Below are 15134 nucleotides of genomic sequence, written 5' to 3' on the forward strand. Positions count from 1 at the left end.
ACTCACTGCAACCTCCACCTCCCAGGTTCAAGTGACTCTCCCTGTCTCAGCCTCCAGAGTAGCTGGGATTACAGGCATACACCACCACACCCAGCTAATTTTTATATTTTAATAGAGATGAGATTTCACCATGTTGGCCAGGCTGGTCTCGAACTCCTGATCTCAGGTGATCCACCTGCCTCGGCCTCCCAAAATACTGAGATTACAGGTGTGAGTCACCGGGCCCAGCCTCTTTTTTCTTCTTATGTAGTATGTCCAATATACAGCTAAGAATTAAAATAGCAAACATCTGTGAATCTTCCACTTTGCTTTACTGAGGCCTAACATTTTACAAAATATTCTTGGAATTTTTTTTTTTAATAAAACACTGCAGATCCAGTGCTTTTGGTGCCTCTAACATGACACCCAAAGGCAGTCATTGCCTCTGAAAAGGGTAACCTGGGCTCTGGCAGAGGCCCTATGTCCTCCCTTCCTCACACAGGTTGGTACCAGCTCCTAGGTGCACATTAGTCATCTCCAAGTCATTCTCAGGCTCTGAAAGAAAGAATTCTTTGGGTGTGGATTTAAAACACCTGAACTCACCTGAATGATCCGAACTATTCTCCTGGAAACGTTCAGAAGCTGTCAACTGGGACTGAGGAGACAAACCGTGGGTGTTTCCTCCAGGAGGCTGAGATACGATGTGGCTGGAAGAGGAGGTGATTACAGATTCTGCATTCATCTTCCCCGACTCCCAGTCATCAGTCGGAGAACAGTGTAAACCATCTGCTGAAAAAGCAGAGGGGTTCAGTGTAAGTGTATGTGTGTGTGTTCGGTGACTGCTCAATGCACAGTTAGTTCCTAATAATCACAAAAATAGTAACATTGATACACTATTGCACTACCATAGTGGGATGGGAGAAGGATTTTTGGATAAGATAGTGTATTCGTCTGTTTTAATGCTGCTGATAAAGACTTTCCTGAGACTGGGTAATTTACAAAGAAAAAGAGATTTAATGGACTCACAGTTCCACATGGCTGGGGAGGCCTCACAATCATGGTGGAAGGCAAGGAGGAGCAAAGTCACATCTTACATGGATGGTGGCAGGCAAAGAGAGAATAAGAGCCAAGTGAAAGGGAAACCCCTTATAAAACTGTCAGATCTCATGAGACTTATTCACTATCAGGAGAACAGCATGAGAAAGACCCATCACCATGATTCAATTCCCTCCCACCACATCCCTCTCACAACATGTGGGAATTGTAGGAGCTACAATTCAATATGAGATTTGGGTGAGGACACAGGCAAACCATATCAAATGGCATTTCAATTTGTCTTCATACTTGAAGGCTGAAGAGAAATATCTTCGGTGCAGAGATAAACAAAGGCCAGAGGCATCTTCAGTGATATTGAGGCTTGTATAGATGGATTTAAAGGAAGTGTAGTCAGTATATAAACCTCACATCTTTATAGGACCAAACTTTGCAGCAGTCAACTCCTTCTACTTCTGATTCATTTATTCATTCAACATTTATTGAATGTGACTATATATTAGAAATTGACCTAGTTGCTGGGATACAGTGGTGAATTAGAACAACATCTCTGTCCTTACATATTGCTGAGGGGCAGGGGAGAAAATATCTTGTGACAAGTGCCATGAAGGAAATTCTGCCTCTATAAAATACATTGAAATGCCTAGATAAAATATAGCAACCATCTGTTTAAACTTTTTTATTCAAAGAGGCTATTTCATACATACATAGCTTCAAGAACATGCACCCATTTTCTTCTATGATGATTCATACATAAATATATTTTACTGGCCCTAAACTTAGCCTGACATTCTCACAAAAAAGTCAAGTTTATTGCAAAAGCATGCATGCAACATTAAGTTTCAAACATGCTAAGATGACTCCTCATAACACTTGGTGTCTTCAGTGTGAGGTCACCAAGGAATGAATTTTAATCCTTGATTCTTAGTTTGAGTCAGAGATTAAGGGATCCAAAATGCTCTAAGCCAAAGCTTCCTTGGAAAGGATGAATGTGTTAAGAATGCCTTTCAACCACAGGGAAAGTTAAGCACCACACCTCTGATTCAACCACTGGACGTCTCCCATTTGGTTCACCTGGCATAAATGTACCTAGGAATTCTCTTGGTTCTGTCTTGAGTGGTCCGTGTCATATTTCAGGGTTTAACTTTACTCTTATGATCTTGGGTAAGAATTCGAGCCAGCTTAGAACTCATTGACTTGGAAGCAAAGCCACTCAGAAAGAGTAGCCAGAGTCCTGCTTTGGGATGTAGGTGTTTTCTAAGCTGACATCTGAAAGGGACTGCACATGCCCAACACATGTTATTTTTCTTTAATTCTATAGCTGAGCTCAAAAGAAGGAAATATTCCCAAAGCCAAGCCAGGGAAACCTATAACTCTAAGCATGTGCTGTGAACAAAGCTTCCAAAAGGGGTGGGGGAGAGGGCCTTAGAAGTCGATTAACTGACACTAGGAACAGAAAAAAAGGCCTTGGTCTCAAGAGAGGCAGAAAATTAAAACCAAGTTTCTGTAGGGACTCAAAATGCTATTTCCTCAATGAAAGGATGGCTAGGAAAAAAAAATCTGCCCACTGGTTCTAGGAGAAAGCATGAAAGCTTATCTCTTTTGGCCTACGTAGTGGGTGGGAGGAAAATGTCTCGCTGAACACTTTATAAGTGGGTTTTTAGTTAATTTTTTTTTTTTTTTTTTTTGAGACAGAGTTTTGCTCTTGTTGCCCAGGCTGGAGTACAGTGGCACGATCTCAGCTCACGGCAACCTCCGCCTCCCGGGTTCAGGCGATTCTCCTGCCTCAGCCTCCCCAGTAGCTGGGATTACGGTCATGTGCCACCACACCCAACTAATTTTGTATTTTTAGTAGAGATGGGGTTTCTCCATGTTGGTCAGGGTGGTCTCGAACTCCCGACCTCAGGTGATCCACCCACCTCAGCCTCCCAAAGTGCTGGGATTACAGGCATGGGCCAACATGCCTGGCCTTGAGTTAAAATTTATACTAACCTGGGAAGTTAATATTTTAAAAAGTCTCAGGCTGGTACTAGCCCTGTGACATCTGCCAGAAGCCAACATAAAAGCTCTCTGTGGAAACACACTCTCAGCCCAAGCTGCACAGATTTCCCCAGATAAAGCCCAAAGGACATGAGCTCACAATCTAAAATTATAAATTACGCAGGGAGATAATCTCCCATGGGTAAGGAGAATAAATATGGTGCTTCAGAAAAAGATAATCCTGCAGTGGGAGATGATGGGAGTAGCCATGATGTTACCATCTGGCTTTAAGCTTTGAGCAGGAGGCATGGTGTTTGGAGAAATTGTCCTAATTTATTTTACCTTGGGGAAACTGAAGACCTGTAAAATTTGTGTTTTTTGTTTTTTGTGTGTTTTTTTTTAAATACCCATAGTATGTCCTTATTTTTGCTTCTTGTCTAAACAGGACAATTATTTCTATGGTCCATCTAAATTTTGATTTCACGACTAAGGGAAATATGCATATCTACTGGGCAAATATTTGGTAAACTTATAAATTGTAGGACACTTAGATGGGAGGGAAACAAGGGAGAATAAGACACTGTCCCAAAAGAAGTTGAAATCTGGGGGTGGGGGGGGTGTGCATGTGTGCACGTGTGTGTGTGTTTGTGTGTGTGTGCATGTACACACGAGTCAACAGTGGGAGGCAATAAAGAAGGCATCACTTATGGACAGGGGGAACAGACTGTCATTTGCTAAAAAGAGATGAAATGTGGTTTTGTGGAAATTTCAAGGACTTTGGCATCAGAAAGACTGGAACAAACATTCTAAGACTAGTAACAGGGCAATTTGCTTAATTTTTCTGACCCTGAGTTTCTTCATGTAAAATAGGACAGTAATGTCTACTTTTTTACAGCTGTGATAAGTGAAGGAGAAAAGACAAAAATGTAAACATCCCAACATATGGTATAGATGGAGAGAATCGAAACTTCTATCACTAATAGACATTGTAGTAGATATCGTCCCTAGTTACATGACCAAATGTGATAATCAACTTCCTGGGGAGTGGGGGGTGGTAGAAGGGTACTGATGAGTCAGCAAAGGATGTTTCAAGGTAGAAGTGATTTTTTTTTTTTTTTTTTTTTTTTGAGACGGAGTCTCGCTCTGTAGCCCAGGCTGGAGTGCAGTGGCCGGATCTCAGCTCACTGCAAGCTCCGCCTCCCGGGTTCACGCCATTCTCCGGCCTCAGCCTCCCGAGTAGCTGGGACTACAGGCGCCCGCCACCTCGCCCGGCTATTTTTTTTTTTATTTCTTAGTAGAGACGGGGTTTCACCGTGTTAGCCAGGATGGTCTCGATCTCCTGACCTCGTGATCCGCCCATCTCGGCCTCCCAAAGTGCTGGGATTACAGGCTTGAGCCACCGCGCCCGGCCAGAAGTGATTTTTAAGAATTTATCATTCAATAATAAAAGAAGCTTATTACTTGACCTTGGGTAAGGTAATTTTACTTTGAATTATATATACAGGAATTTGCTATACCATGAAGGGATTCCTAAACCTGCTCCAGACATTTTTAGGCACAGGGTTTATCCCATATGGCTGCTTAATTGCCCTGACTTTACCATAGGACACAGTCCTCTCTAGAGGAAACTGCCCCAGGAGAGGGAAGAGATTGTAATCTCTGCCCCCTGCCCCATCACAGAGCTGAACAGGCATAGCAAGAGAGCCTCTGGGAAAGACCAACTTGACCTGGTGGGGAATAGCCACAGCTCCTGAGAAGGAGGCAGGGACAAAAGAACAGGGAGGAAGAAAGGAAGGAATCAAGGAGATGATTTTTACCTTGTAGTAGGAACTTCAAGGGGAACAAGCAGGGTAATCTGAACAGCTGCAGTTAATAAATAGAGACTTTCTCTGCCTTGATTGCTGTCATGGAATGTCTGGAACATAAAATGACTAAGGAAAGATACCAACCAGCTGGGAAGAAAGACTGAGGCAGCCCCCAGGTGACATCCCCAGAGAAGACCCCCAAGCCAGAGGATTTGGGAGGTGGAGCAAAAAGAAGTGGGGAGGAAAAAGCTGCGTGGATACGGGCCAGGCAGATCTATTTATTCATTCAATGCAGTTATTGTATATACTGCCAATGCTGCTCTGGAAAAAGGAAGTCAAATTAGATACTGCTCTGCCCTCCTCATGATCGGGAGAGGGACATATATGCAAATGAACAATTAGTATGCAATGAGATAATTGCTACAACAAAGGCTGGAACAAGTTGTCCAGTGGGAGTCTAGGAAAGGGTGTCTGAGTCTGTCTGAGGGAAATCCAGGGAGGCTTCACAGAAGAGGCAGTGCTTCAGTGGAAACTGGAAGGAGGAGTAGGAGTTCTTCCAGAGAGAGAGCAGGAAGAGGCCAGGCCAGGCAGAGAGGAAGAAAGTAAGTGGGGATGGGGAGAAATTACAGTACATCAATCTAGGAGAGACCAGGGTGGGTTCCCAGAAGAGTGAGTCCTTCTGTGTCGCTAGACAAGAGCATGTGAGTGAGGCCAGTCCCAGGAGAGGATTCTGTCTGGGCTGCTAAGCAGAGGTCACATTGTGTGGGGTCTCATATCACACTCCAAGCTAATATTGATTCTGTGGGTGATTTAGAGTCATTAAAAATTTGAGCATGAGTGTAACATGAGTTGCTTTGTGTGTTAAAATGCTCACTCAGCAGTGAGAGATTTGCAAGATTCCCAGTCTAGAAGCTGAGTGACTATGGGGCTCCAGAAGACATTGGGGTCCTCATACAACGGTAGTTCTTAATAGGGGGTGATTTCTCCTCCCTGGGGACATGGTGCAGTATCTTGAGACAGTTTATGTTGTCACAACTTGGGGTGAGGTGAGGAGTGTTACGGGCATCTGCTGAACAGAGGCCAGGGATGCTATTAAACCCCCAACAATGCACAGGACAGGTGCCACAACAAGGCCTTACCTGCCCACAATACTATGATGCTGAGGCTGAGCAACCCTGTCATTGAGAGAGCGGACCTAACCATCTAAGGCAACTGGATCATTAAAGTCCTTTCGACAACTCTGGTAGGTGCTTCGAGTGGTGATCACGTGTCTGTATTTTCCTGGTTGTGCTTACTCTAGTCAAAACACTGTGTTCTCTGCCTTCAGAGGACAGATCATAATTTATGATTTTATAATTGTTACAGAAATACAGACAATAGAATACATAATTTGTGTGGTTTTTTTGTTGTTGTTTTTTGTGTAGTTTCTGCCTCCCTCACTAGATAAAAGGCTCCATGAGAAAAAGGTCACTTCATCTGACCCAGACACCAGCAATTAGTACCCAGCTCATAGTTAGCATTCAGTAAGTTTTACGGAGAATTCAGTAAGGGGTGGGAGGTTAAGATGTGCAGTGTTGTTATTTGCAAAATCTAACGTAGGCCTGCTATGACAGGGTGCAATAACTATAGAGAAAGTGGGTCGGTATTCGCCACCACGGAGGCTAAGGCTGAGCTAAGACTGTGACTTCAAGAGAGGAGAATAGCTGGTGGGCTGGCTCCACCTGTGGTCCCACTCGGACTGGATACTCAGCTGGGGTTTTGGACTGGGGAATTACTACTAACCCTGCAGGCTGCCTTGCACCACCTTACACATAGCCTTTGGCAGCTTGACAAAGCAGTCTGTGGATGCATCCCTGCTGGTTGCCATAGAGAAAGGAGTGGCAGAAAATGAAACATGCAGATCGTCCAATAATGACCAGGCTCCTGAGGGGGCCCTGGACCATGATCATCCCAGCACCATGCATGGTAGCCAAGAGGTGGAAGCAGCCCAAGTGTCTATCCATAGATGAATGGATGATGCAAATGTGGTATATGCATGCAATAGAATATTATTCAATCTTAAAAAAAATAAGGAAAACTTGCCATTTGCAACAACATGGATAAACCTGGAGCACAGTATGCCAAGTGAAATAAGCCAGTCACAGAAGGACAAATATTGCATAATTCTCCTTCAGTGAGATAGCCAAAACAGTCAAACGCATAGGAGCAGAGAGTACAATAGTGGCTGCCAGGGGTTAGGGGTTGGGGTGGGGGAAATTGGGAGCCATTGTTCAATGTGAATACAGTCTCAGTTATGCTGAAAGGATGAGTTATAGAGATCTGCTCTACAACATAGTACCTATAGTTAACAATATGGTATTTATTAATAAGGTAGCTCTCATGTTATGTTCTTAACACACACACACACACACACACACACACACGGAGACACAGGAACCTTTGGGACATGTTGGATATGTCTATTACTTTGAGTGTGGTGATGGAATCTCGGGTGTCTGCATATATCTAAAGTCATAAAATTGTACGCATGAAATATGTGCAGTTCTCTGTATAGCAATTACACCTCAATAAAGCTGTTAAAAAAAAAAAAAGGAGGCTAGCTGATCAAATCAATGTGGAAGTGAGAAAGACATGGGAACTTCCACGGCTAATTGCATATTCATGAGTGCCCCTTAACTACAATCTGGGTAGATGTGGACGAGACTGTAACAACAGTAAAAAGATGTGCTGTTTCCCAGGGCTGCCCAGTTGATCATAAAGCTTTGCTGCTGACAGTTGGATGAAATAGAAAATGTATCCTATGTAGAATACTGGAAATTGTACACAAAATTTTCTAAAAGAAAAGATGGCATTCGACAGAGAAACCACAAAATGCCTTAACAGTCAAAAGTGATCAAGGAGATTTTTCATCTCTGAAAAGACATGATTTAACTTTCCCTAATTGACAGTGAACTTTCTTCTCCAAACTTAATAACAAATAAAAGGATTATAATGCAAAAAATATTTTACCAAATAGCTCTAATTGTATTATTGTTGAAGATATCTATTTCATTCTGTTTAACTTGATTTCTAAATTTGATGTAGTTTACTTCTGTCGGGAAGATTCTGTATCTTCTAAGCACATCTTCCATAGCCTTTTATATAAAAATGGACATGATTTGCTATAAAGAGAAGCCCAAAGCCACATGCAGATGTTGCCACCCCAAAGATATTTATGTGACAGGCATGAGTTCTAGAGAAAGGCACACACCTCAAGCTCAGGTGACTTGCCTGGAGTCATCCTGCCTTTTCTAGGACTGGCAGAAATAGAGCCCATCTTGTTCAGTCCTCCCTGCGTGAATCCTCTACTCTCCTTCAGTATGACTCACAGGCTCTGGGAACACATCCCGAATTGCAGTATTGGGGCCTGGGAAGCTGCAAAATTCCGTGGCTCAAGAATGAATTGCAACTAATGAGGAAAGGTGTCAACACAGCTGGGAAAGGGGTGAACTGAGGACAAACAAAACAGGCAAAAACATCCTCTTGCCTGAAAAATGAAGCACAAGAAAATCAGGGGAAGTAATGTTTGATTGCATCCATTGCTCAGAGAGAAAACAGCAAAACAATTTAATTTTGATTTCTTCTGGAGTCTTCTAACTAGGCATTTCCAGAGAAAAATAAATTGCTGATAAAAGTCACGGGGCCCTGGGTAAATCCGGAAAGCAAGAAGTCTGGGGAAGATGTGATTACTTTAACAGCAGAGATGAGAGATTTCAAAGTCCTGTGTGCATCCAGGTTGACTAATTACTGATTTTGGATGGAGGTAGTTTGATTTGTTATATTTAGAGGATATTTGGAAACCATGAGAATTTTAATAAGATACCTCACACACGTGCAGCATTGCTGTGGTCCAATCACTTTGAAATTGTTTGGACATATTTCGAAGAGACAAGGAAGGAAAAACTAGATGTTAATTTCTAAATATGTGAAATACTGTCTTTAGAACAGTGATTCTCAGACTTTAGTCATCCAGGCATCATTTTGCTGATTTTTGCCAAATCCCAGAACCTGCTTGCTCTTAGCCATTTAATATTTTCTTAAAATTGTCTCATTTTACATTTTTACTTTAATGCAAACTTTATATCAGTCACATAAATGCCCTAAACAGAAAGTAAAGGTAAAAATAAGTACAATGGAAAATGTAACCTTATTTAAAGTGTGTGAAATATTGGTGTAGCAGAAAGCTCTGAGCCTGTTCTTGGTTAAGAAGAACTTTGTTAAAACCAAAGACAGTGTAGCAAACGTTAGAGAATCTGACAGCTACCAACGTTCTAAACTGAGCCTTGGTCTTCTTGGTTTCATCAGAAGGATTGTATGGGAATTGGAAAAGGAGCCACAGCTTCTCTCTTACTGTCTGATTCAACATTCACTGTTGCTATGGGCTAGCAGCATTTCCTACTCTACCCTACACTTTAGAAAACACTGCTTTAGAACTGAGAAGACACTTGCCTTGTTGCTCCAGAAAAAAACAGGCGAGAACCAATGGATGGATACTTGAAAAGGCACACTAGAGGTGAGCCTGAGTAAGCCATTCCTGGAGCAGCAGTAACTACTGAGAGGAAAAGGCAGCCTCAGAAAGTCATGAGCAGGTGGGGTAGCGGATGGGGAGATGTTGGTCAAAGGGTACAAAGTTCCAGTCGCACAGGATGAAAAATGTTCTGGAAATCTATCCTATAGCATGGTGACTAGAGTTAATAATAATGTATTGTGTTCTTGAAAATTGCCAGGAAAGGGCCAGGCATGGTGGCTCACGCCTGTAATCCCAGTACCTTGGGAAGCTGAGGCGGGCAGATTACTTGAGCTCAGGAGTTTGAGACCAGCCTGGCCAACATGGTGAAACCTCATCTCATCTAAAAATACAAAAAATTAGCCAAGTGTGGTGGCTCATGCCTGTAGTTCCAGCTACTCGGGAGGCTGAGGCAGGAGAATTGCTTGAACCCGGGAGGTGGAGGTTGCAGCAAGCCAAGGCCAGACCACTGCACTCCAGCCTGGGCAACAGAGTGAGACTAGGTCTCAAAAACAAAAACATTTCTAAGAGAGCAGCTCTTAAATGTTCTCACAACAACAACAATAACAAATGGTAAGTATACGAGGTGATGGATATGTTAATTAACTTGATTTTGCCATTTCACAATGTATAACTATATTGAAACCTCACATTGCCCACTTCATCAATACCACCTTAATTAAACATTTTATCAAAATGAAACAAAATAATAAGAGTCCAAAATAGGCAAATCCAAGGATGCTGAAGCAGATGAATACTGGTTGTCAGGGGCTGGTGGGGAAGGAGGAGTGACTGCTATTGAGTATAAGGTTTCTCCTTGGGGCTGATGGAATGTTCTGGAACAGGAAAGCAGTCGTGATTGCATGACCTCCCTGTGACTATACTAAAAAAATCACTGAATTGTATACATTAAATTGGTAGGTTTTAAGGAATGTAGATTATATCTCAATTAAAAAGTAACGAGAGCTCTCTACTAAGATATTTGTGCTACTCTGTCAGAAAGAGTCAGAGTGATGACTTCTCCTTTGCCTTCTGAGTGAAGATTCCAGACATAACACATCTACCAGGGACTACAGAATTCTTGAGTTGGCCTCCTTATCAAGCTGTGCATCATTAGCCAGTTCTTCATATTCTTTTCTTTCATAACACCACACTCTTCTGCTTCTTTGCCTGAGAAACTTTCCCCAATGAGCTTTTTCCCAGTATAGTCCAGTGATTAAGAGCACACGCTCAGACTTTTCTCTTCAAATCCTGGCTATGCAACCTCCTACCTGTATGGCCTCACATAGTACCTGAGCTGCCTTAGCTTCTTCCCCTGGAAAATGGGGATAAAGAATAATAACTCATTCAGAGGCTTTGCAGATAAGTGATGACATGACATGTGACTTTGTTGGAACTGTGCTCGCCTCTAGCACTCACACAATTAGGGATCGTTATTACTGGGGCTTCTGTTCAACCACCTGAATTCCTTTCTTAACTCTCCTTTCTTCTCATTCACTTGTTTTCCATAAGTAGACCTCTTTATTCCAAAAACCTGTATTGGCTCTCAGATTGGCTTATGAATCAATGTCTCTAGATCCTTCCTTACTCCTGAATCCCCTTATGTTTCCAAACCTCTACTGGTTATGTATTTCCCATAAGGTATCTCAAATTCAACCCATAAGAAATAAAATTTATTGTCTGTTTTGATGATCCCCATCTGTTCTTTTTCTGCCTTTTTAGAGCTAATGTGTATTAAGCAGAATGCCAGCCCCTGGTATTCATAAGCGATATTAGAGATGTGACACTTCATGAATTATTGCATTTCATTCTCCCCATTCTATTTGCTATTATTTTTCTTATTTTATATCTAAGAAGTGGAGGATCAGAGAGGTTAGTTAATAACTTGTCCAAGAACAATCAGGTGGGAAAAGATGGTTCTAGGATTTGAATTCAGGTTCATCCAGTTCAAAAGCTCATTTTCCTTATGACTCTACCACACTATCTTCCAGCCCTTGGTGACTTGCAGAATTTTTGATGCAGTCTCCCAAATTAAATACATCAGTTTTCTTTGATTCCCCCACTTTCTCACCACTATATTCTATCTATCACCAACCTGTCAATTCTACCTTGGAAAATATTCTTTAAGTCTCTTCCTTCCTCCCTATTTCCTGCCACTTCCTTAGGATACTGGTTGATTTTAATTGCCTCGGAGCTCCCATCCAATCCTCAATTCTGCTATTGCAAAGATAACTTGAAAATTCCAAATCTGATTGCATCATCACCCTGCTTAAGAGCCATCAAAAAATATTCTTGATTGATTAGATAAAACCCCAAATCCTCAATGGCACAAAAGGTTCTTCAAATATCTATGGTTAATCTTTCTGGCCTCACCCCCACATCCCTGCTCTTTCTCCTCTCCTCGTCCTGCTTATACATTCTTGCTATTGTGGAAAGCTAGAATCACTCAATTTAAGTAATCCTTTGATCATATTAAGAATTGTTTCTTCATTTAACAAGCACTTATTGTATTTTTAAAACTAATCTAGTATTACATGCACACACACACACACATAGGAATATATGTAAAACTTGGTAGAATCATCACGGTATTGTGCCAATGTCCATTTCCTGGTTTTGATAATGTGCTATAGTTGTATAAGTAGTTATGAGTGGGCAAAGCTGGATGAAGTATATACTGACCCTCTCCGTACTATTTTTTGTAACATTTTGTAAATCAAAGTTATTGAAAATTTAAAAAAATGCTATGTGTGTTTTCTATCTAGGAAGCAGATTAAGAAAAATCGTAGCCATATAATTGCTACACATTTATATTAATACATTATTGCATTATAGGACTCCTGTAGCTTGCTCTTTGGGCCTGCTAGAGGGACATAATGGATTTCTCCTTGAAAAGGAGAACAAAGCCCTTCCTGGCAGCAGAGCAGAGTCTGCACTTTTAAATCAGATAGACCTAGGTTGAATTCCAACTCTGCTGGTTATTTATTTATTTATTTATTTTTTGAGACAGTCTCGCTCTGTCACCCAGCCTGGAGTGCAGTGGCACGATCTCTGCTCACTGCAAGCTCTGCCTCCGGGGTTCACACCATTCTCCTGCCTCAGCTTCCCAAAGAGCTGGGATTACAGGTGCCCGCCACCACGCCCAGCTGATTTTTTGTATTTTTAGTAGAGACGGGGTTTCACCATGTTAGCCAGGATGGTCTCGATCTTCTGACCTCGTGATCCACCCGCCTTGGCCTCCCAAAGTGCTGGGATTACAGGCGTGAGCTACTGTGCCCGGCCCCAACTCTGCTGTTTATAAGCTAAATTAACTTGGGTGAATTCTTTAACCCTAAACTTCAGTTTTATCATAATTATAATAAATAAGATAATATGACTTACTTCCTATGAGTTTGGGGGATATTTAAACAAGATAATGTATGTAAACAAGCTAATATATTTTTAAAAGACAAAATGTGAAGTGCTCAGCACGTAGTAAGCACCCTTGACTTCTCTTTTCCTCTCACAGCCACGTAGGCAAATCTTGTTGCCTCTACCTGTAAAATGAATCTGGAATCTTGCTTCTCATCACTTCTTAACGGGTTTCTTGCTTCTGTTCCGAATACCTGACATCTAATCTGAACCCAGCAGCTGGAATAATCCTTTCAACATGTAAATCGAAACAAGTTATTCCTCAGCTCAGAATCATCCAGTGGTTTGCCGTCTACTCAGAGTATGAAAGCAAAGCCTTTGAAATGACCCCACAGCTCTCCTTGTCCCTTCTCACTTGCATTCCTGACACACCTTTCAGTCTTTTCCCTACTATCCCCCCTCACTCACTTAGCCCAGTGCAGGCTCCGAAACTAGAACCTGTACACCAGCATTTCACGTGCCTGGATTGTTCCTCCCCCAGATATCTACAGAGCTGTTTTGCTTTTGCTTTTAAGCCAATGCTCAAAAGTCTTTCCCAATGAGGCCTTCTCTAACCATTTTATTTGCATTTGCAATCTCCATCACTTCCCCCTTTCTTGTTTCCCATACTACTCACTAATTATTAACATGCTACATAATTTATTTATTGTCTGTTTCCCCCTACAGAAATGCAATTTCCACAAGAGCAAGCCATTTTGTCCATTTTATTCACCACTATGTCCATTGTGTAGAATAATGCCTGACACATCGTTGGCCCTCAATAAAATCTTCCAAATGAATGCATAAATGAATTACAGCAGAGTGAGTGACATAAGAAAAGCCACAGATGTGTGGAAGAGTAGGATCTATTCAGGAAACTGAAAGATCAGTGTGATCTGTGTCAATTGCATGTATGGGAAAGGAAAGGAAAACGATGGAGTTGAAGACAAGACCAGCCACACGGACCTCTGGCAACTGCCACTGCACAGGGCTTCTTGCTCACAAGGGTCTTTTTCTTGGTTTAACAGTTTTTCTTGGTTAACACTTGAAATTCTTAAGCATTTTTCAACAGGGAGCCCTGTATTTTATTCTGCACTGGGCATGAAAATTATGCAGCCAGTTTGGGTTGGAGAAGTAGGAAATATTCAAAAAGACCTTGTATGCTGTGTTAAGGAATGATAAGGCCACATTTAATACCTTGGGAAGGTGAGCCTCACAGCAGTTTGGAGGAATGGGGAAGCTGGGAGTATCTCCCCAGTTCATCTCTGCCTAGCCATCCCACTCCTCCTTCAAGACCCACTCAGAGCCAGGTGCGGTGGCTCACACCTGTAATCCAAGCACTTTGGGAGGCTGAGGCAGGTGGATCACGAGGTCAGGAGATCGAGACCATCCTGGCCCACATGGTGAAATCCCGTCTCTACTAAAAATACAAAAATTAGCTGGGTGTGGTGGCATTTGCCTATAATCCCGGCTAAACGGGAGGCTGAGGTAGGAGAATTGCTTGAACCAGGGAGTCAGAGGTTGCAGTGAGCCTAGATCATGCCACTGCATTCCAGCCTGGTGACAGAGCGAGACTATGTTTAAAAAAAAAACAAAACCCACTAAAATGTTGTCTCCCTCTCAAGCCCTCCCAGCCACCTCTAGGTACAGCTAACACTGCCTCCCCTGGATAAACCTCTGACATTGTCTCCACATACTACTGTTAAATCTCTTATGCTGTTTCAGGCATTATACTCAAACTATTTGCAAATGTATTTATTTACCTGTTTTAAACCAGGAATTTCTCAAAGTAATGTCTTACTTAGCTTGGAAGAGTGTTGTGTTTAGTACAATAGCTGGCACATAGCACATGCTCAGTGAGTTTGATGAGTGAATGAATAAATGAAAGAATGACTGTTAAATGAGTATATAATATATCAAAGTGGACCTGCAAACTCACTTTTATTTCAGGCCCATTTATTGATGAAGTGACATCTATTAGTCCATTTTCAGGCTGGTGATAAAGACATACCCAAGACTGGGCAATTTACAAAAGAAAGGGGTTTAATGGACTTACAGTTCCACCTGACTAGGAAAGCCTCATAGTCATGGCAGAAGGCAAGGAGGATCAAATCACGTCCTACATGGATGGCAGCAGGGAAAGAGAGAGCTCGTGCGGGGAAACTTCCCCTTATAGAATCATCAGGTCTCGTGAGACTTATTCACTATCAGGAAAACAGCATGGGAAAGACCTGCCCCCATGATTCAATTACCTCCCACCAGGTCCCTCCCATAACACGTGGGAATTCAAGATGAGATTTGGGTGGGGACACAGCCAAACCATATCATGACACATGCTCAAATTTCCCCCATTGTTGATAGGAGGAGGAGAAAGAGAAAGA

General features: G+C 42.1%; 1 protein-coding gene across 29 annotated transcripts in view; it reads right to left on the minus strand.

The window, feature by feature from the left end:
* Positions 1-15134, minus strand: part of TMEM71 (transmembrane protein 71) — a 55540-nt gene that overhangs the window by 21885 nt on the left and 18521 nt on the right. For 19 of the 29 annotated variants that reach the window (XM_031669761.1, XM_031669756.1, XM_031669753.1 and 16 more), the window contains 2 exons: positions 1006-1068; positions 583-765 (listed from right to left, as the gene is read on the minus strand). In XM_031669761.1, the coding sequence (XP_031525621.1) occupies positions 583-765; positions 1006-1068 (246 nt within the window). Of the gene's footprint in view, positions 1-582; positions 769-1005; positions 1069-15134 lie in introns of all 29 variants that reach the window. The other 10 variants (XM_031669758.1, XM_031669754.1, XM_031669762.1 and 7 more) reach the window with 2 other exon arrangements.

The sequence above is a fragment of the Papio anubis genome, chromosome 8 (genome assembly GCF_008728515.1).
Source record: "Papio anubis isolate 15944 chromosome 8, Panubis1.0, whole genome shotgun sequence".
In the NCBI taxonomy this organism is placed as follows: Eukaryota; Metazoa; Chordata; class Mammalia; order Primates; family Cercopithecidae; genus Papio; species Papio anubis.